The 24,029-nt window shown below is 40.1% G+C and overlaps 1 protein-coding gene across 1 annotated transcript in view; it reads right to left on the bottom strand.

Annotated features, from left to right (window-relative positions):
* Nucleotides 1-24,029, bottom strand: part of LOC126283985 (T-complex protein 1 subunit zeta) — a 57,783-nt gene that overhangs the window by 17,400 nt on the left and 16,354 nt on the right. The window contains exons 4-6 of the mRNA XM_049982478.1: nucleotides 16,368-16,541; nucleotides 12,708-12,922; nucleotides 354-513 (exon numbers count right to left, since the gene is read on the bottom strand). Coding sequence (XP_049838435.1) covers nucleotides 354-513; nucleotides 12,708-12,922; nucleotides 16,368-16,541 — 549 coding nt within the window. The remainder of the gene's footprint in view (nucleotides 1-353; nucleotides 514-12,707; nucleotides 12,923-16,367; nucleotides 16,542-24,029) is intronic.

Below are 24,029 nucleotides of genomic sequence, written 5' to 3'. Positions count from 1 at the left end.
ACAAAAAGAAACTGATGAAACCAAACATATGTGTTCAAGTGAATTAAAACAAAAAAAAAACAAAGTCCGATTGGCATATGTGAGTTTTCTTAGACTGAATTCATATGCCAGCACTTGCACTTGAGAGGAATGCTGCCCTCTGGGGTACATGGACATATGAGGATGATTGCTAATAATAGTTAGACTTTCCAATTGATCTTACTATTTTGACAAGTTCAAGAATTTTTGGCACTAGTCTACATTACCAAAATGGGTGTTAGTAATATGACTTACTTATGCAAAACTAAGCTGCACACAACAATTTAAGGATTATGCTATTAATGCGGCAAAGCCACGCAGATACTGGAACTTACCTTCTGATTAATAACTACAAAATTTTTGTCAGTATTATCACAGAGCTTTTTCTTAAGTTCTATAACCTTTTTAACTCTCTGCTCTATGAATTCTCTTTCTGCTGCCACTAATTTCTCACGTTCTTCAGCAGACTTGTAGAAAAATCCAGAGTTCACTTCACTGTCAACATAAGAAATCATTTTTGTAATTGGAAAGCACATTTAATAAGGAGAAAAACTTAAAATTAAATAATGGAAAGTTCAGCCTAGAATATCAAAAATATTATGGAAAGGACAGACTGTTACACTGCTCTCTCCAGTCATGACGAGAGAGAGAGAGAGAGAGAGAGAGAGAGAGAGAGAGAGAGAGAGGTAGGTAGGTAGGTTTTCTATTCTTTTCTGATTAAAGCTTTGGCTGAAATCTCAGCATGTAAGAGCCCTTTTTGCTGTGCCTGTCTGCAGCTCACCACATCATCTGTACAGTGAGTAGCAATCTACCCTTTTCATAATATTATTAAAACTAAATTACGTGGACAAACTATATCCCTTCAAGAAATAGCATTTAAGATATGTAAGGCTACAAATACAAATGTTGAGAAAAAATTCTTGTTTTAGGTTTAAAAGCATGTAACTTATGACAGGTCATATTCACCTGTAGTATTGGTAATGATACGAAATATCAAACAGTTTTTACTTATCTTAGTGCATATCAAACCATCTATCATACAACATTTAGTTATAATTGTATCCTAGCACTTCTGTTCTGTCTGTACCTCTCTCCTCTGAGAACTAAAGAATATCAAATATGTGCAAAGAGGATGTAACCCAACACTTAGGGCCAAAGCTGTTAAGAATCAATCTGAAAGCCAATTTCAGCCTCCCAGCCTCTCCATTTTCGCATTTGCCCAATACTCACTCTATATGAGTTTCCTTACTGCATGCCATAGTTTTGCACATTGCATACAACGGCAAAATTATCAAAAGCAGAGCAGTGCTTTCACGAAAGCAGGACATTAAAACGTGACTATTTTAGAATCATTAAATTTTATATATTTTACAAAGTGTGGTAACAAACATACTCAATTCTCAATGTGAGAAGAAAATAATACATTAATACCAGGCAATTCAAAAAGGTTTAAATTGTTTGTTACAGACAAACTGTAAAAAGATAGAAACGAATTGCACATGTCACTGGACAGACGACGGAACAAAGTTTTGGCACAGCTGTACTGTTGTTTGTTTTAATAACATGGTGACAACACCACAAGAGAAATTATTGTGTGTGTTGGAATTTGCACCAAGTCACTCCAGTTTTCACGTGCAACATGCATTTTGCAATTGATTCAGCGAGATGCTGCCTCTGCACAAGCAGATTTATGACACGTATAAAATTCTTTGAACTTTGTTGCATGTGGAAAGGGACGAGCACTGGTCAGCCATGCACATCCAGTAATAATGTCAAGGGTACCCGCAACACATTTACAAAGAAACCCTGAAAGTCCACAAGATGTAAGGCCAGGAACTTCAACTTCCCAAACAATGGTGTGACATGGTCCGGGGGAAGGGGGACAAACAAACCTGCAGATGAAGCCTTACAAGTTGCACTTACTGCAATAATTGCATCCCTGTGACCATAACACACAGTACACACTTTTTCCAAATGACATCTTTTCTGACAAATCCACAATTCATGTGTTGGGTAAACACACTGCCATAATGTAAGAAATGAGGGTCAAAGTCCTGGCGTTGTCATCAAACATCAAAGAGACTACCATTTGTGTTCACAAAGTTTGCAGACCTTCCTTTTTTCTGGAGAAAACTGCCAGGATTGTCATACCTGGACAGGCTGCAAAAATTGGTTGTTTCTTCAACTTCATGAAGATTCCAATGATTTCATTTTTATACATGACTGCATACTGTCTCACTTTCACCTTGAGATGCAGCATTATCTTAACAACACTGTCCAACAATGTTGCATTGGAAGAGGTGGACAACAAGATCTTGTTTATTACTTTTGGACTTCCCCCACACATCTTCTGTCCCCCCCCCCCCCCCCCCCCCCCCTGTGGGAGTCGATAAAAGACAGAGTCTGTGTCCTAACTATGGCAAATTAGTGTCATTCCATGTCAAATCACCCAGAACATGGCACCCACCACCACAGAGTTTCATGACACACTGTATATTTCCTTAAAATAGAAAGAAACTTCCACATGGGAAAAATATATTAAAAACAAAGATTCCAAGACTTACCAAGCGGGAAAACACCGGCAGACAGGCACGAGAACAAAACACGCAAACACAAACACAAACACACACACACACACACACACACACAGAAATACTAGCTTTCGCAACCGATGGTCGCTTCTTCAGGAAGGAGAGGGATAGACTAAAGGATGTGGGTTTTAAGGGAGAGGGTAAGGAGTCATTCCAATCCCGGGAGCAGAAAGACTTCCCTTAGGGGGAAAAAAAGGACAGGTGTACACTCGCGCGCGCGCGCGCGCGCGCACGCACGCACGCACGCACGCACGCACACATCCATCCGCACTTACGCAGACACAAGCAGACATATTTAGGCAAAGAGTAAGGGCAGAGATGTCAGTCGAGGCAGAAGTACAGAGGCAAAGAAGTTGTTGAAAGACAGGTGAGGTATGAGCGGTGGCAACTTGAAATTAGCGGAGGTTGAGGCCTGGAGGATATCGAGAAGAGAGGATATACTGAAGGGCGAGTTCCCATCTCCGGAGTTCGGATAGGTTGGTGTTGGTATCCAGATAACTCGGACGGTGTAACACTGTGCCAAGATGTGCTGGCCGTGCACCAAGGCATGTTTAGCCACAGGGTGATCCTCATTACCAACAAACACTGTCTGCCTGTGTCCATTCATGTGAATGGACAGTTTGTTGCTGGTCATTCCCACATAGAAAGCGTCACAGTGCAGGCAGGTCAGTTGGTAAATCACGTGGGTGCTTTCACACGTGGCTCTCCCTTTGATCGTGTACACCTTCCGGGTTACAGGACTGGAGTAGGTGGTGGTGGGAGGGTGCATAGAACAGGTTTTACACTGGGGGCAGTTGCAAGGGTAGGAGCCAGAGGGTAGGGAAGGTGGTTTGGGGATTTTATAGGGATGAACCAAGAGGTTACGAAGGTTAGGTGGACGGCGGAAAGACACTCTTGGTGGAGTGGGGAGGATTTCATGAAGGATGGATCTCATTTCGGGGCAGGATTTTAAGAAGTCGTATATTTCCTTATAACTACAAGAACTTCTGGAAATTCTTTTTGGTCTTAAACTTTTTTCCTATTGAATTTTTAGTATAGTGATTTTCTGATAATTTGGTTATTCAAGAATGTCCACACAAAATGGTAATTATCTACAGGAATACTCTTAACTCAGATGTGTATGAACCTTTTGATTTGGAATTTTTTTCTAAGTTGAGAGAGTAATATAAGTTAACAAGAACACATTTATTTAAGGCATAAGTTCCAAAAAAATACAAAAAGATATTAATGTAGGTCAAATTTCTAGAAACATTACAGACATGTTGAAGAACACTAATATCATATTTCTCCAACCTGCTGGAAAGTTTCGATTTTAAATAATTTTCAAAGTTGTAGGCTTTCTAATAAAATAAAAATATTAATGGGTTTTCTGTGAAAGGATATACAAATAAATTAGCAATTTACTGTGATCAAAAATGGGTCATTCCTAACTTAAATTCATCCAGGTCTAAGACCCATTGCCCCTGACTCAATATTTAAAAAAAAAAAAAATACCATGGTAATAACCAGTGCAAAATTTCTTCCATATATTTCACACAGTTTAAGGAAAAAATATGGTAAAGTTTTCAAAAAGCTTACTCTGTGCCTGAAGCTTCCATTTCGATTGCATTAAATAGTGGACAAAAACAAAAATAAAAACACAAAAAAAACAGAACTAGCTAGTTTTCAACAAATTACTGTCATTTTTCCAGATACCACAAAAAAGAAGGATCTTTATGAGAAAAAATATTTAGTAACTCTGATTATCATCTGGTAGTACAGATGATCAACTTAAATTGTTATGGCACAAACAATGATTTCCTAAATATTCAAAACATTTTCAGACAGAGCTGTTACATCTGGCCAGTTGCTTTTCTTTAGTACACGTCTCACATTTTGATAAAGTAATAAAAGCACATAGCCAAAAGTTATAATTTTAATTGAAACATTTTTAGTAATAATATTAACTTTATTTAAGAGTACCCAATCAGCATATTTGAATCACACTTATTCTACACACACAAATGTTTAAATTTAAAACTTGCATGTTCTCTCTCTCTCTCTCTCTCTCTCTCTCTCTCTCTCTCTCTCTCTCTCTCTCTCTCTCTCTGTGTGTGTGTGTGTGTGTGTGTGTGTGTGTGTGTGTGTGTGTGTGTGTGTGTGTGTGTTCCTTGTAAGAAATTTGATTCTGTTCACATCATATCTTTTTATTTAAGTAGTACATTCTTCCTAATGTGTCAGATTCAGATATACCAACAGTACATAAAATGTTTTCCAAAGGCAAAACATAAAAGTGTTCCTTTTCTGGCCACAAGAATGACATTGACAGTCCAGGTGAGTGGAGAAACAGTAGCTCCCTGTCTCCTCCATCACATGCATTTTTGACAAAGGATCACATGCATTTTTGACAAAGGCAAATTACTACCTGTCATCACATACACCTGCCACAAAAGAGTGTTGTTGATGGGTACGTGTTCACTGTTGGAATTTTTTAACTGAATGAGAAAAATGAAGACTTTTCAGAATATTATTTCCAATGAATCACAGGAAAGTGGTTTGTAATTGTGAAAAGTCCAAATACCACCTATTGTGCAGGTTGTCAAAAATCTATTTTCTCTAAGAAATATAAATGAGAGATATCAACATGAGCCTTGCAGAAACTGTAAACACAAGACACAGTTCTTATTTGTACATCATCATCTAATTGAAAACTAGCTTTTCTCAACACATGTTTTACAGTTTATTTTCATCATTTATCACATAAATACAAACAGGATGGACAGTATAGCTGCTTCTTGTCCAGTGGTAACTCGGGATTTGATTCTGAATTACAAAACTGTATTTTTCAACAAAGTCCAGTAACAGAATTGCTTTTTCTGGGATTAAAATGATTAATGGATAATCTCATATAAAGATGTGAAACAAATACTAACAAAGAGATAGAGGGGCTGGCCAGTACTTACCTCAGCTCAGTAAAGCCGATAGATACACAAAAAACAATTGAAAATATACCTTCCTAGCTTTCGGAATAAATGTTCCTTCATCAGGGAGGAGAGAGGGGAAAGAAAGGGAAGAAGGAAAAGTGGATTTAGTTACTCACAACCCAAGCTATGAAGCAACAGGGAAAGGAAAACAGGGAGGGTAGCAAGGATGGAAGCATGGTTGTCAGAGGGAAGCCAAAGATATTCTACTGTAAGTACCGTGCCAGCTTCAAACCAATGAGGATGCGTACAAAAGTAAAGAGGTATATAGTATAAAGATAAACACAACTATGCAGGATGAAAAGATGCGTGAATGATAAAGAGGAAAGGGAAAGAGGAGAAGACTGAAGAGTAAATGGGAGTGAGGTTGTTTAACGTAGGTTCAGTCCAGGGGGATGATGGGATGAAAGGATGTGTTGGAGTGCAAGTTCCCATCTCCGCAGTTCAGAGGGACTGGTGTTGGGTGGGAGAACAGACGAACTGCCCGCCTAGGAGATGTCCGATACCCAATAGCGGAGCATGCCCTCCAGCATAATTTTAGGGACCTACTACACCGTATGAGACATTTGGCTTCTCCCACCCAACACCAGTCCCTCTGAACTGCGGAGATGGGAACTTGTACTCCAATACATCCTTTCATCCCGCCATCCCCCTGGACTGAACCTACGTTAAACAACCTCACTCCCACTTGCTCTTCAGTCTTCTCCTCTTTCCCTTTCCTCTTTAGCCATTCACGCATCGTTTCATCCTACATAGTTGTGTTTATCTTTATAATATATACCTCTTTACTTCTCTATGCATCCTCTTTGGTTTGAAGCTGGCACAGTACTTACAGTAGAACATCTTTAGCTTCCCTCTGACAACCATGCCTTCATCCTTGCTACTCTCCGTTTTCCTTTCCCTGTTGCTTCATAGCTTGGGTTGTGAGCAACTAAATCCACTTTTCCTCCTTCCCTTTCTTTCCCCTCTCTCCTCCCTGATGAAGGAACATTTATTCCGAAAGCTGGGAAGGTATATTTTCAGTTGTTTTTTGTGTATCTATCGGCTGTACTGAGCTGAGGTAAGTACTGGCCAGCACCTCTATCTCTTTGTTAGTATTTTCTCTGGGATTAGACATTTTTCAAATTTTTTGGGCCCTTACGTGACACACACAAATGAAGGTGGTTTAAATGCTGGTAATTCTGTTACCAACAAATCAGTAGTCATCAGCAGTTGCAGGCTGCTTTACCAATTCAATACGATGGTGTATGTTAACCCACTGGCTGTTAACAATTTCATCATCAGCATCTTCGTAAGATAATTTTCTTCTCAAAAATTGTAACAACTTGTCGCCACTGGGACAATGACAGTGATTAAGCATGCAGTCATAGTTTTCTGAGTCACACACATGAAAAATTGTAATTTCCCTACATGTTTCACATCCAAAAGCAGTTTTACATTTTGGTGGTCTCTCTCTCTCTCTCTCTCTCTCTCTCTCTCTCTCTCTCACACACACACACACACACACACACACACACACACACACACACACACACACACACACACACACACTGAATGAGTGCATGCAGTACCAACTGAAATAAACCACTTTGGACTTAGTGAATAAAATTTGGAAAAAATAGTGTTAATGTTGGGGGTTCTCCCATATACAACAAGAGTACAGTTCCCAAAGACTGCAGACACCAAGTCCTTTTTGCATATACACATTCTTCTGAATGCTAACTTTGTGTTTTGCTCCTGGTAACATTAGAGTGTAGTCCTCATTTCGATAAAAATCAGTGACAAACTATTAAGCTGCATCAGTATTCATTTAATTTCTTTTTGTCTTCAGAATTGATAAAATACTTCACTATCTTTTCAGTTTCCTTACCTATCAAACTTTCATTTTTATCCTTTCTACTGTCAAATTTCAACACTACAATCCAATGCCTGATACACTTTCTCTTACAAACACGTTTCACTTTTTTGTTTCCATTTGCCATATGGGGCCTTGCTGTGAATGAAGTTTTTAGGGACAGTACATCAAATCATCTGAAGTTTTGTTCACATACTTGATACTTTGACTTTTTAGCACTGACTCAAATTTTCACCTCTAGGTCACTAATGTCACTCATTTCCATCATTATTTCAGTTTTTGTTCACAAATGTCACATGTTGTACACAGTTTATTGCCTAATCTCCCATTTATTCTCCTAGCACTTAATGATTAAGACAAAGATAAACTTACTGACCAGGCGGATTTTTAAAACCATTTGCCGGTGTATTCTGAAAGGATAAAAAGTTCTTTGGTAGCTTTCAAAAAATTTTAAATAGAAGTAACTGTGATGCCAACAAACGGTTCTTTCTTTATCACCTGGAAAATTTACATTGGACCATAAAACTACTGAATGTTGTTAGTCATAACTCAGCTCTGAAAATTTTTGAAGAGTTTTTACTAAGGTGTATCTCATCAAATGAACTGGCAACTTAATTTTCGGCCCCTACATGAATTCATATTTTCGATTAAGTAACTGAGCACTACTTCAATTAAAAACAAATACTACAAGCAGAATGACAAATGGTTGCACCACAAACAAATATGACCAGTGTAAATGATGCCAAATGGACTGAGTGTTGTACGTCAGTGATGGTCAGCAATACATGATGGTGATGGGTTGCAGTATTTTCATTTATGTTCAGGTTTCAAGCAAGCTACTGCAAACACACAGAGCATTACCACTCTGAGCTGGTGGTTAGCTGCACAACAAAATACAATATATTATATTCTTTCAAGAATCAATTAATAAAATGAAATACATTTTTCACACTTAAGATTAATTTGTCCACCTATAATAACTGATATTTAAATGTGCTCACTTGAGACCCCTGCATCTGAGGCTGTGGGTATCAGACCTGGATGAACTTATTGGAGTGACTCATTTTCGTCACAGTGAAAAGTTTTCTGATTTACCATTTATTTGTGTGTCCATTCACAAAAACTTAATATATTTAAAAGCTTACAACCTTACAATTTTTTAAGGCCCATGCTATGTCACCAGCAGGTTGGAGAAATGTAACAAGTGTTTTTCAACATGCTTTTGATTTTTTCATAAATTTGAAAGTGACGTACATTACTAACTTCCTGTGATTCTCTTTGTAACTTTACTGCTTAAATGAATGCATTCATATTAACTGTATGCCTCTTAACTTATTAAAAATAATTCAAATCAAAAACTTCATATATAGCAGAGTTTCGAGTGTTTCTGCACTTTGCACAGAATTCTCGCACAGCCAAATCATCGTATCACTATAATGAAAATCCAATATAAAAAAGTTTTAGTCTGAGACCAGAAATATTTTGCAGCTATTCTTATGTTATAGGTATAAGCAAATATACAAAATTTCACGGAAATCTGAAATGGAGGGTACAAATTTGAGAATTACTTGGAGATCTGATAAGGAATGACCCTCTACTTTCAAACAGCTGGGAAATCAAATTGTTGAAGCTGTCAATACAAGAAACAAGGACCTGCTAATTTGTGTGTGGAAAGAAATGGACTACCAGTTCAATGTTTCTAAAGTAATGCATGATGCTAATTGTGTGTGTGTGTGTGTGTGTGTGTGTGTGTGTGTGTGTGTGTGTGTGTGTGTGTGTGTGTGTGTGTGTTTTTTTTTTTTTGTTTCATTTTAAGGTGTAAAATCCACTGGGGTCAAATGCACTCAAGACAAAACTATAGAACCTGAAGACAGAGAAGTTAAAAACAACTATATGTCAATCCCAACTAACATAAGAGAAAGGCACCAGTGGCCAAATGGATGTCATGATGGTGGACCGTGTTGAGATGGCGTAAGAGGGACGGTGCACACGCATCAACAAAGCACCCATAGTCTAGTTTCGTATGGACAAGGGACTGATATCATCTGAGGGTGGTTCGATCTGCACCCCAGAAAATACCATTGAGGACACACAGGACACTGAGGGATCGCATACAGTGGGCTGCCAGGTAAGAGACATGGGTGGACCAAGAGCGTTTCCTATTGAGCATGAGCCCCAGGAATTTTGTAAGTTCCACGAACTGAACAACAGGTCAAAGATGTACAGATGGTTGGAAAAACCAATTGTGCCACCTCTGGGCCGACTCTTAAGTAAAAGAACACTTTCCTTCTTCACTGTAATCTTCAATTAAAGTAATGTCTTTAGGAAACACTCCATTCACACTTTTATGACATGCTTCATTAATAATAACACCAACGGAACACTGAGACACCATTTTTCAACTGCACACTTCAAGAACTTCTAGCTAAATAAGTGAGAGTAGACAATTGTTGATGTAAGGGGAAAGACAACAATCTGACTTGTATAGGCTTGCAGATGCAATTGTTAGCCTGCTGAAGCAATGAAGCATTGTTCCAATAAATAATCGTTAGCTAGTGTAATGTGGTGTGTTACATTATGCAATTGGTATACTTGATTTGATTAGCCTACCAGATATCACAGATGTTAAAAAGCGTATTTTTGACTCGAGTTTGTATTTTTTTCCCATAACTTGCAATTGAATCTCAAAGTTGAAGCTTATACTGAAGTTTGATATCATAAAGGTCTATTAACTGTGAAATTTTCAGATTTTTATCTGGGCCCCCAACAAAGATATTGCAGGCCATAAAGTGGAAAAATAATAAAATCAATTTTTTAAAATAGTATATATTTAAAGTGTAAGCTGCCCATCATTGATACTTTATAAAAAGTAACTGTACTATATCGTGTAATGGCAGAAAAATATTAAAGCTGAGAAATTAATTTTTCTTTGGAAAACTACTGTTCAAAAATGGAGTTTTTTTTAATTTGTGGCTGATAAATTTGAACTATTAAAAATGTATTAATGAACACATTCAGCTAAGTGATAATGATGTTAATTTGTGGCCCAGAGTGTTAACTAAATGCATTTTACCTGAAAGGCTTAGAACAATCCACTACTGAATAATTGTAAAAAATGTAGATGCTTGCAAATACGAAAAAACGTATGCAGCCTGGAACAAATATGGTCACCATTTAAGAATAATAAACAATGAATTTAAAAAAAAATAATTTTGTGTCTACTAAACATTGGGGAATTCACCCAGCAAATACTAAATTTTTCTGAGATGGTCCAGCAACCAATTACTTTTTTCTTGGACCACTTGGTATGGACTGACCCTAAGAGAAGGATAGCCACAGGACGTAAGCACTCAAATTTCCTCTTGGCCTCAGTGTAGGTCAGTCAGTCCAGGGTCTTATTCCATGATTTTTCTTTCTCGCTGTAAAAAGGCTGCAGTCTGGCGAGAAAGATGAATGATGCTCTCCGCAGTTGACATAAATGGGAGGCGGAGGACATGGAGTATTGGGATGTGATCGACGTCCACAATCTCGACATGTGACACTGGAAGTACAGCCGGAAGACATATAGCCAAACTTCCAGCACATAAAGCACTATATCCGGGCACGGATATACGGCTTGACGTGACAGCGGTAGACTATCACCTAGACCTGCTCAGGCAATGTGTCGCCCTCGATGGCCTAAATGAAGGCACCGGTGGCAACCTGATTATCCCTCTGACTCCAATGGATGCACCGGACAAAATGAACACCTTGCTGCTTTAAATCTGCATACAGCTCGTCGTTAAGACTGCAAAAGAAGGTGCCGGTGGAATATAAAATCCTGGACCATATTTAAGCTCTTATGGGGTGAGATGGTAACAAACATCCTCCAACTTTTCACAAGCGAGTGATGCCTGTGACTGGGCAGAGGATGCTGTTTTTATTAACACTGACACAGAGTGCATTTTGGACAAGCCCTCCACCTCCCCAAACTTGTCCTCCACATGTTCCACAAAAAACTGGGGTTTCATGGACAGGAAACATTCCCCATCAACTCTTGTACATACAAGGTACCGAGCGAAAAAAGCTTCACTGCCATCCTTAGCCTGGTGTTCCTCCCATGGTGTGGCCAGGGAGGGGAATGACTTGGGTTCGTATTTCTTAGCATTGAAGTTTGACTTTGTCCGCTTAGAGCCTGCTGGCAGTGGACCACCTGCAAGATATGATGTACTGCACTTCATGGCGTGTCAACCACCCTGATGCCACCCACTTCGACCAGGAGGCCTCTCCACGACCCATGAGCGCCACCCAGCCTCAGCAAGGGCATTGCCGCGAGTCCCGATGCCCTAGGGAGATGGGCATCTACTCAATGGCATACATGGGGAGTTAATGATGCGGGCATCAGCAGAGCGATCCCTGTGTTGTCAGGGGGCTACAACCAACAGGGTACATGGCGGCCCCACCACAACGAACTGCTACTGTGCTGGATACGAGGTGCTAAGAAGTCCATGGTCATCGTTGGTGCAGAAAGTGACACTGCATAGTGCATGGTGGAAAATGCACCCAGGAAGGTGCAAGAGATGAAGATTTAGCAGGACTGAAATGCAATGACTCTAAAGTGAGCTGAAGATCTCACTGCACAATGGACATGATGCACCATGTAAGATGGCCTTCCCCAATTGGCTCGCTCTTCAGGAAAAATTTTGAAAAATGGTGGTCAAACCCTACAGGGGACCATCACATAAAGGCCGAAAGCTGTGAGACTCCAGTTAGTCACCTCTTACGACAGGCAGGAATACCTCAGGCCCGTCCTAAAACCCAGCCCCACAGGAGGATGCAGCAAGTATGGTGGCGTCTGCAGATTCCGCAGGTCTGCCGAGCACATAGGCCGAAATGAAATTGCTCCGGGAAGCTGCTTAAAAGAACGGCGGAAAAAAATCTGAAATGAAATTATGAATCAAATCCCTAAAACACTCCCAGACTGTACAGCGGTGTGAATATGCCAAAGTACACATGAATGTAAAATGGATAATAAGGACTGTCTCATTTTTTATAGTGCCTAATTAATGTCTTAAATGATTTTATATATACCATCCCTTCTTTCCCAAGATCTGACCCTCTGCAGGTTTACTACTGTGTAAGTAAGATAACATTACCGGAAAAGCAAAATGATTTGCCTCGGAGTGACACTAGTGCTCAATAACCACACAAAGCCAACAGAAGTCAAAACATATGTTATAAATAGTTTAACATAAAGACAATCCAAAATAATTAAAGAAATCATCACCACTTTTAAAAGAATACCTTTTCTCATATTCCATGCTTACATTACAAGTAAGAATATAAGCATTTTCCACACGTTTTGGCATGTCTGGGTGCCTTGATCCATGGTCCAGGACAAGTCCATGAACAAGAGTGGTCTCTGTTTCTGTTTTGTGCTGCATCTCCATCAACTCTATCATATGCAAATCAATCTCCTTTCCTTCCTGACGTATTGCTAGAACTGCATCCACACACACCTGAAATAATGATGTTCTTAAAATTCAAGAAATAAAAACACTAAAGTCAGAAAAAAATTACAGCATCCGGTGACATTGTAAAGATTGACATGAAAGATATTACTGAAAATCTGTCACAGAAACAAAAAATTCACACATGGACAAATGTTTGAATCAATTAGAAAATACAAGGTTATCATACATTACATGTTAATCATACACACGTTACATTAAAGGTACTACACAGCTGACACCATATGAGGTCAACAGAAAAAACTCCAAAAATTAAGGAAATGATTATAGTAAGGTATTAGTGCAAGATTAATTTTCAATCTTGAATTGCGTCCTTACTCTGTGATAGGTTCCAAATTGCTGGATCAAATGAGTCACTGTGGGTGAGCTGTTACTACAGACATGTTTCTGAACCCTGACAGAAAATATTGTCTATGAGGACTGACACAAGAGAACTAATACTGATGATATGTGTTTGTGGACTTATTAAATACGAGAGTAACTCCAAAAGAAATCCACACTACTTTTTTTTTATCCATCTTTTATTCTGCATGTTTGGAAGATTTACAGTGTGTAGATACATCCTTTAGGAGCAATATTTTCATTTCTCCACATAATTTCTATCCCTCAACTGCCTTACGCCACCTTGGAACCAGTGCATGTATACCAGCACAGTAAAATTCTGGACCAACCTGTTGGAGCCACTGTTTGCAGCGTGCACAAGAAGTCATCATCTTCAAACCTCATTCCACGAAGAGTTTTTCAGTTTCCCAAAGAGATGATAGTCACATGGAGCCAGGTCAGGACCATAAGGCGGGTGTTTCAGTGTTGTCCATCTGTGTTTTGTGATCGCTTCCATGGTTTTTTGACTGACATATGGCTGTTCATTGTCGTGCAGCAGCAAAACATCCTGCTTTTGCCAATGCGGTCGAACATGACTCAGTCGAGCTTGAAGTTTCTTCAGTGTTGTCACATATGCATAAGAATTTATGGTGGTTCCACTTGGCATGATGTCCACAAGCAAGAGTCCTTCACAATCAAAAAACACCGTAGCCATAACTTTTCCAGCAGAAGGTGTGGTTTTGATTTTTTTCCCCTTCTTGGGTGAATTTGCATGATGCCACTCCACTGACTGCCTCTTCGTCTCTGGTGAAAGATGATGGCACCATGTTTCATCACCTGTCACAATTCTTCCAAGAAATTCATCTCCACCATTCTTGTACTGTTCCAAAAGTTCACGGTATACTATTTTTCTTATTTCTTTGTGAGCCACTGTCAACATCCTGGGAACCCAATTGGCACAAACCTTTTTTTAACGCCAACACTTTCAGTATGCTGCAAACACTTCCTTCCCCTATCCCAACAGAGTGACAATTCATTCACTGTGATGTGTCTGTCAGCGGTCACCGATTCGTTAATTCTCTGCACATTGTCTGGAGTGTGCGCAGTACGAGGCCTGCAGCTGCGAGGACAATCCTCAATATTGCTGTGCCCGCTTTCATCACGTAACCTGCTTGCCCACCGAGTAACTGTACTGCGATCGACATCAGCACCTCCATACAATTTTTCAACCTCTTGTGGATGTTTCCTACTGTTTCGGTTTCACAGCACAGGAATTCTATGACAGCGCATTGCTTCTGATGAACGTCAAGTGTAGCAGCTATCTTGAAGACATGCTGTGATGGCACCGCTCATGGGAACAGGTTGAACCAAGTTTGAAAATAAGCGAGAAGGATGTATCTACACTCTGTAAAACTTTCACACGTGCAGGATGAAAACTGTATTTTTACAAAAATAGTGTGCAATTCTTTTGGAGTGACCCTCGCATGTATAAACAACAGAGTGCCAATGTAGCAAGATACATTAGTGTCCACTCCTAACTGCACTTGATCCTTCCTCTGCCCAAAAAACTTGCATGCTGTCTACAAGACTGATATTTTTGCCTTCAATTGGAGGAGCAGAGCACACCTGTAGCATACTGATCATTCACTGCCACTAAGTTGAAGCAACAAGTTGAAAATTGTCATAATTTAGAACAAAGTTCAAGGGTAAGTGGCATTAATAAACTAATAAGCTAAAACAAACAGTTCATTAGTAATGGAAGCAGGTTCATTTATTTTTTGTCAGACACTGTATCTGAATACAACAGTTATGAAGTGCAGAATCAATTTTATTGAACCAGTGCAAATGAATTATAAACTTTTTGCAAACCAACTGCAGTGTCGCAAAAGCAAAGCATGGCACTTCTACTACTTCCGCAACACAGTAATGAGAGCAAAAAACGAGTATTTTGTATAGGTATTAATTTCTGAAGTGTAAGAACGAATCTCATTTTGTGGTTCTTTATGATTCACCTTTCACCAAATGACGTGGCTGAGCATAGACCATCCATTACAAATCATGGATGATGTTTGGAGCTAGCTGTTAAGATGATAGAGCAGTGTGGGTTTGAAGTCACAAGCGAATTAACTTTGGCCTTCTGTGATACTGTTCTTTGTAGAACAAAAACACTGTACTACTTGACCTGTATATAAGAGCAATGTCAGAGTTGACTTTGAAATGGATATAAGTTGCTATCTTGCACTGCAGTGGATACTTGCCTTTGTGATGCTGTAGTTGAAATTACAACACAACATTACTGAAACTCAGTTGGAACTTCTTTCATAGAAGTGAGTATTATATTTTGAATAAATTCCAGTTATACTTTCAAACACAAGAATAGAGTGAACATGTCCTAATCCTGAGGTAGTGATTTTCTTGCGAAGTACTTTTTTGGAAAACAGAGACATCAGTGGAGATAGTCCAAAAAATTTGTCAACAAACGACAAGGAATATTTAAAAAAGAACTAATATGAAGGAAATATTACTAATGCTTTCCTTTACATTAAGGTCCTATTTTGATCCTGGGCAAGTAAGTAACTGATAGGTTTTCAGTCTGCCAAAGTAAATAAAAAGCTACTAAAGGATAAACTGATGCTTTACAATACCATTACCACAGTCTTTCCTTCATTTCTGCAGACACTCTTTGAAAGAGAAAAAATTACGAAAGAGCTAAGGGAAAATGCATCTACTAATATTTTTTTAGTCCTAAATTTTCTATCCATGTTGAGCATAGAAGGAACTGGATAACAGCGTTTATTAATACCAGCACTGATATGTAGTGGACTACACACACTTCGGGGAGCTCCACAATGTTACTCAGTACTATAATCACAAAACAAATATTGCATGAGTTTGCTTCACAATGCCAAACACTACGAACTCAAACTAGGGCAAATATTTCAACGAGTTGCTAAAGTTAAATACATCGTAAGGACGGGGTTCGGAGAAGAGGCGTGTAACACTACATATCCAACAGCACAATTTTAGTATCAGTTATAGCAAATGTGTGAACTATACACCACAAAAATTTCATTGTTGATAAAGCAGCATTTAATCTGTGATTTGTACATACCTCTGTAAGAAGTTCAGCCAGTTGTTTATGGACTTTCGTCAATAGAGCAGTACGTGCTACATTAAGAAGGTTTTCTCGGGTGGGTTCTATCTTCACTTTTATTTTCTCCAGTGTTTCCAGTGTTCGTGCACGGGCCAGCTCGAATCCTTCTGTGATGACTCTTGGATGCAAACCCTATACATTATCATACACACAAAAATGTTAGTACAACTTTTAGTGTTTAAAGCAACATGCAATTAGGTGATAATAGTCATGTAATAGCAGTATGCACATATACTGATGGCAGTAGTAACACGTGCACAAGATATACACGACAGTACATTGGAGGAGGTGTCGTTTGTACTAAGTTGAGTCATTTGAAAATGTTTCTGGCTTGATTATGGCCCAACAATGGGAATTAACAGACTCTGAATGTGATATGGTAGGTGGAGCTAGACACATGGGAAATTCCACTTAGGAGATCATCAGGGAATTCAATATTCAGAGATCCACAACATCAAAAATGTACAAATAAAACCAAAATTCAGGCATTACCACTCACCATAGACAATGCAGTGGCCAACAGCCTTCACTTAATGACAGAGCAGCAAAATTTGCATCGAGTTATTAGTGCAGTTAGACCAAACAACTGCAAAACCATGGCCTCATAAGATAAATCTCTATTTCAGTTGGTAAGAACTGATGGCAGGGTTCAAGTGTGGCACGGACTGCATGAAGCCATGCCATAAACCCAAGCTGTCAATAAGGCACTGTGCAAGCTGGTGGTGGCTCCATAACATTGTGGGGTCTATTTACATGGTATGAACTGTGTCCTTTGGTCCAACTGAACTGTTCCCTGAGTGGGAATGGTTATGTTTGTCTACTCTGAGATCATTTGCAGTCATGCATGGACTTCATGTTCCCAAACAATGGCAGAAATTTTATGGATGACAATGCATCATGTCACAGCACCACAGCTGTTTGCGACTGGTTTGGAGAACATTTTGAACAATTCAAGCAAATGATTTGGCCTCCCTGACTGCCCGACATGTATCCCACGAACATTTATGGCACATAATCGACAGGTCACTTTGTGCATAAAATCCTGCACCGACAGACTTTCGCAATTATGGATGGCTAGGGAGGTAGCGTGGCTCAATATTGTTTTGCACAGGACTCTAAATGACTTGTTGAGTCCACACTAGATTGAATTGCTGCACTACACTGTGAAAAAGGAATTTCGACATATTAAGAGGTATCCTACGACTTTTCACATCAGCATAAATTAGCCTTGAACAATATGAATTAAAGGTTTTTGCTTTTGAAAAAGGTAATCTTCACTAAATATCTCTGAAAGTTTGACTCTGTGGAGATAAAAATGTGTGACTTGGGCAGTTCCTATTAAACAACAACAAACTATCTCAATCTGAACTGAAAGTTGATTTCTTCTTCCTACAGATCACCTATTTTCCCATAAAAGCTGTGAGCTAGCTCATCAATCATACCTGGACAGCTCAGTCAGTGACGGCACTGCCTGTGATAACTGCACCAGTCTCATACTGGTATACTAATGTGCAACTGGCTGATCCTTATAATAAGTTCCAGAAACTATCCACAAGAACCCACAAGTACACCTAACTATCTCACTGTTCCTGAAGTTGTTTTAGTGAAAGAGTTCTTGGTGAAAGTACAAAGAGCAGTTTGGCACTTCTGAGCAGACCGTGTTATGCACTTGAAGCAACACTTCATAATAATAAGCACATAACTTCAGGATTATTGTTCAGCTGTGATCAAAACACATATGACTATTTTTCTATCAAGGATGGTAGCACACTGGCAGTCTCAAGTGCCAATAGAACCATTTTACAACTCAGGATCACCATTCTCAAGGCTTTGACACAAACAACAGATTCACACTCTACTGTTGCAATACCCCCAAAATCCCATGCAAGCTTGTTTAAAATGACTGAACTACCACTGCACTCATAACAACAACTAGCTTTGAGACTAACTTTTCATCTGAATTTGGTCCTGCTTATTAAAATTTGTTCCATTAATAGGCAAACGAAAATACAGTAACTGTGATACGTAATACTAAGTTCAGTGGCCTCCACACAAAGAATGTTTCTTTTACAATAATCTTGTTAAACCCACAACTATCACAAAAAGGGTCTCAAAACTGCTCTGCCTGCTACCAGTGGCCTACTTGTAAGCCAACGCTTAAAATTTATAGCAGTGTGTATTGTCTTGCTGATCTCTCATTTTTGTTAATTCCATGCAATTTGGGTAGGGGGCTATCAGTGCCAATTCTTTGACAGAAATGACACGATAGGTTTCACAGTCATATTGCTACCAAGACTGCACTGTGCAAATGAATGATAGCACATCACTTAGAGGGGTGTAAACAAGACTCTCTGGGGCAATGGAAGAAAATTTTGAAGAGTAATGTAGCGAAGACTACTGTGTGTAAATTTGACATTATTCTGGCCAATAGTAATTGCCAGAGCTTCTTGTGACCACAATAATGTTCTGGAGGAAGCACTGTGATGGTTTGGGATTGGTTTTCTTAATTTGGGCTTGAATCATCACTTGGTGACATCTTAAACTGCTTCATTTAAAATTAATCATCATAATGGGCTGTGCAACTACAGCTGTCAAAGGTAAGTGAAATAGCATAGCTATAAAAGTTCAATGTATGCTCCTCAGCATAATGTACACTCATCTCAACCTATGTCAAGTAGCAAAATATGGATGTACTGGAGTTCAGGATAGAAATTTTCTGCTATGATCAGTGATGATCATCAACACTATTTTCCCAAGATGTCAGTTGTGGTGATGTACAGATCTCAAACATTGCTAGAGATCAACATTAGGTTGGAATGTGATAATTTGGCTCAGAGTTGGCAAATCTAAAACATATGTTAATAACAATAATAAATTTATTATTATAATAATAATTATTATTATTAATTCATTTATACTTCTGTACATACTGAAAACCTTCAATTGTTTAGACTAAGGTGCGCATTTTCAATTTGTTGCCATGTGGTGACAGTGATAACACAAACATCCTCACCCAAAGTTCCCATTTCATTGAGGGAATCATAAGACATAGTTAAAATATCTGTGATTGTATTATGTCAAAATCAACAGTCATTATGATGTGCTGATAGTTGCCTTACTGATAGTGTCACTGGTCAAAGATGACTGATATTACGTTCTTCACCACTTCTACAACATATCATTTGCCTCATATACAATTTACACATAACTTGTTGAACAAACACCTTCATGTAATAGATAAGATACGAGAGGGGCAGTGACAGTGTCACGTTATATGATGTGGAATGAAGGAAGGTAAATAAATGTAAATGTCATTTGAATAGGGCTTCCCGTTGGGTAGATGGTTTGCCAGGTGCAACTCTTTCGATTTGATGCCATTTCGGCGACTTGCGCATTGATGGGGATGAGATAATGACGATTAGGACAACACAACAGGCAGTCATTGAGCAGAGAAAATCTCTGACCCAGCCGGGAATCGAACCCGGGCCCTTAGGATTGACATTCTGTAGAGCTAACCACTCAGCTACCTGGGAATTAATATCCAGTCAATGCTGAGTTCACAGAGAAAAAAATACAAGGACATAGCAGACAAAGATATGTTGGTCAGGGTCTACTTCACATTCACATGAAATGAGGCAGGAAAGCCAATTTAAACCCTAATCTGAATGAACCAGTAGATATTTCAACCTCATTCCTCTCAAATGAGAGTTCAGTCTCTTGACTGCACCTCCCAATATAGTAGTAAGGAGTAACTGAAGCAAGAACCACGTAAGATTTAAATGGGCCATATTTTGTATGTTTTGTTTTATTTCAGGGCACAAAAATAATTAGTGTCATATGCACCCATGTCAGAAATGTAGAACATGAAGACAAAAAAGGAGTTAACAGCGACTACACATGAAGCCCAATTGACGGAAGGAACAGCTGAAAACAGGAACTTGGAGAAAGGTCTATACACCATAGAGAAACAGAGGTCCAGAACTAAAGATTATATGCTCGTCACCATATTGCTATGACAGATAAAAAGTAAAATGCAGTCCACAGATCATGCGCCGTATGCTAAAACAGCAGATAACTCCGATGGCGAACATAAATTGGAATGTAAGTGGTTGAAAAAGGGCATTCCATCAGGAAATGGTGAACAGTAAAAGGTTGAGGGCAATGAGCAAAAAGTGATGGGGGAGCACAATTTAACAAATGGCAATGGCTAAAAGAACAGTGCTCAATAGTCAGTCTAGCTAAAATGCTCTCGTCACAGCGAGGAGGCCAAGAGATCATCCAAACCGATGGGAGAGGCTTAATTTCCTGGTGCTTGTTCCCATGAAGGGAGTACAGCAGTGATGCCAATGTGACAGCACCTGCTGACAGATGGCAACACAGATCAGCGGAGGGAATGGAAGAACTAGCGCACTGAGGGACCGGGACTTCAGTCTCCCATCACAAGTGAACAAGTGACAGCTTTCCTGGACCTGTTGCACTAAGGGATGGATGGTGTACAGCGCACAGAGGCTCTGAAGGGCACAGAGAGTCAGCACAGATGATGCAATTGGAAATTCGGTGTGTCTGGATGTACTGTGTAGCCCGATACTGGGCGAAGAACGTTGCTGTAAATACTGAGCAGTGTTTCGGAAGCCGATACCGAAAAACATTGGTGCCAATGATAAAGGCACACCCAGCACCATAGTCAGTCCTAGAGCCATCAGTGTACACAAAGGTACTACCATGAAGTTCCATGATAATGTCAATAAACTTACGGCGATAGAGCATGGATGGAGTTGTGTCCTTAGGAAGCAAATGAAGGCCAATGTGAACATGTGCTGCCACACAAAGCCAAGGAGGCGATGGGTTTATATACAACGGGAAACTGGAAAACTGTGTGAAGTTGAGCTACTGGAGGAAGAGCCGAAAGCAAACTCCAGGAGATAACAGGGATAGGTCTCACACAGGTGATCAAAGGAGGCAGTATAGGCTGAGTGGCCAGGCATGGCAGACAGACAGCATGTGTATCTACTGAGGAGGAAGAAGCAGTATGACGGGTAGATCGGCAACTCCTGCATACAGACTCTCAACCAGGCTAGTGTAAAAGGCGCTAGCGGCCAAACAGATGTCACAATGGTTGATTGTATTAAGATGGCATTAAGGTGCAGATGCATAAATAAAACACCCATAGTCTAGTTTGGAATGGACAAGGGACCATTACAAATGGAGGAGGGTGGTCCAATCCGCAATCCGCACCCCTGAAAGTAATGCTGAGGACACACAGGACATATAGGGACCACATACAGCGGGCAGCCAGGTACGACACACTGGAGGACTAAGAAAGTTTCCTATTGATCATAAGCCCCCAGAATTCCATAGTTTCAATGAACGGAAGAGCAACAGGTCAAAGACAAACGGACAGTGCAAGAAGCCAATTGTGACACCAGAAATTGTCTGTGGAAAAGCGAAAGCCACTGTCGATGCTCCGTGAGTAAAGACGACAGACATTGCTGAATACACCATTCAAGGAGACAAGTCCATGGAGAACTACAATAGCTAACAAAATCATCAATGAAAAGGGAGCCAGATGTGTCTGGCGGGAGACAGATCATAATACGGTTAATGGTGATAGCAAAGAGGACGATACTGAGGACAGAACCCTGACACACACCGTTTTCCTGGATAAAGGTGTCTGACAAGGCAGAACCCACATGTACCTTTAAATCTTAGTCTTTTAGCAATTCCTGTAAGAAATGGGCCATGTGGCAACAGAAGCCCCATGTGTAGAGACCACGGAGGATATCAGTCCTCCTGCAAGTGACATAAGCTTTCTCCAAATCAAAAAATATGCCCACAGCCTGATATTTCTGCAAAAAACTATTCAACATGGGTTGACAAAGTGACAAGATGGTCAACTACGGAACAACATGCTCGAAATCCACATTATGCACTGGACAGTAAATTGCGAGACTCAAGCCAGCATACCAACCAGGTATGAATTATACATTCCATCACCTTGCAAACACAGCTAGTGAGAGAAATGGGGCAATAACTAGAAGGAAGGTGTTTGTCCTTACCGGGCTTAGGTAAGGGTATGACAGTGGCTTCATGTCAGCGTCTGGGAAACGTGCGCTCTGCCCAGATGAGATTGTACATACGAAGGAGAAAGTGCTTGCCTGCAAGAGAAAGCTTCTGCAACATCTGAATGTGAACATTGTGCGGCCCTGGGGGCGAAGGATCGGTATGAAGTTAGAGCACAATCTAGCTCCCTCTTAGCAAAGACGGCATTGTAGTACTCACTATTCTGAGAAGAGAAGGGTATCACCTGAGTTGCCTCCACTCATTTCCAATGGAGGACAGCAGGATGACAGTGAAAGGAACTCGAGATCTCAGCAAACAGTGGCCCAAGGTGTTGGAGATAGCAATAGGATCTACTATGACATCTACTACTGTCAGGCTGAAAATTGGGGAATGGACCTCGGTCCCACAGATCCATTGGAGGTTGGACCACATTACAGAACAGGCAGTGGAACTGTTCAAAGAATTAGCAAATAAAATACAGCTAGATTTTTTACTTTCCCAAAGGACACGATGACACTGTACATGCAACATTTTATAACAAATGCAGTTTGCCATATTAGGACGATGGTTAAATATGTGGAGGGCACGTCTCTGCATGTGAATCAGGTCACAGCATGCCTCAGTCGATCAAAGGACACAGCACGATAAAGATAAGTGCAAGGAATGGAACATTCTGCGGTGGTAAGGATAATGTTTGTAACTGCTCCTAACAACTGGGGAAATGTGGTTTATTGAAGCTAATCAAGGACGAGTAAAGCCTCTACTAAGCTTTAAAAACCTGCCATTTGGGTGTGCACATTGGTGAGGCAGGAGTGAGCAATCTGATAGCACATGGGAAATGGTGGCTCGAGTACGTGTCAGAATGATGGAGATGATGGGCAAGCTCGGCAGTGCAGAAGGATAGGTCCAAATGGGAATAGGTGTGTGTGGAGTTGAAGAGAGCATGGGTGCTCCAATGTTGTGGTAGCTGATTATGAAGGTAAGCCAAGAGGGCAATTCTCTGACAGGTTCCAGAAGAACCCCAAAGGTGATGGTGCGCATCAAATTCACTGAGCTGCAGAAAGGGGTGATGGAGGTGCCCAATAAGGTGGAGGAAGTCTGCCCTGGTGACATCGAACGACGGAGGGGCGTAAACAGTACAAAAAGAAAAGGTCAAGTGAGGAAGGAAAATGTGGACTGCAACAGCTTGAAGCCAGGTTGTTAGGGAGATGGGTTGACTATGAATGCCATCTCGAATAAGCAGCACAACTCCTACATAAGACTGAATGACATCCTAGGGGGAGGGGGGGGTAATGTCAAAGTGGACCAGGAAGAAATGCGGAGCTAGAAATGGTTGTGAGAACGCAATTTTGTTTCCTGGAGTACAGCAGAACAAGCAGACGTCATTGTCAGAGCAGCGGTAAGTCCTCTTTATTGGATCAATGACCGCGAATATTCCACTGGAGTAGAGTCACAACAAGGAAAGGGGAAGAGGGGAAAATCAAGAGGCACCATCTCGTCGATTGATGAGTGCCAGCCTTTGAAGACTCACTGCTAAAGGCACAGAGACTGGAGGATCCT

Source organism: Schistocerca gregaria, chromosome 8, assembly GCF_023897955.1.
Source record: "Schistocerca gregaria isolate iqSchGreg1 chromosome 8, iqSchGreg1.2, whole genome shotgun sequence".
NCBI lineage: Eukaryota > Metazoa > Arthropoda > Insecta > Orthoptera > Acrididae > Schistocerca > Schistocerca gregaria.
The sequence above is the reverse complement of the archived record's forward strand: the minus strand, read 5'-3'. Positions and strand labels throughout refer to the sequence as shown.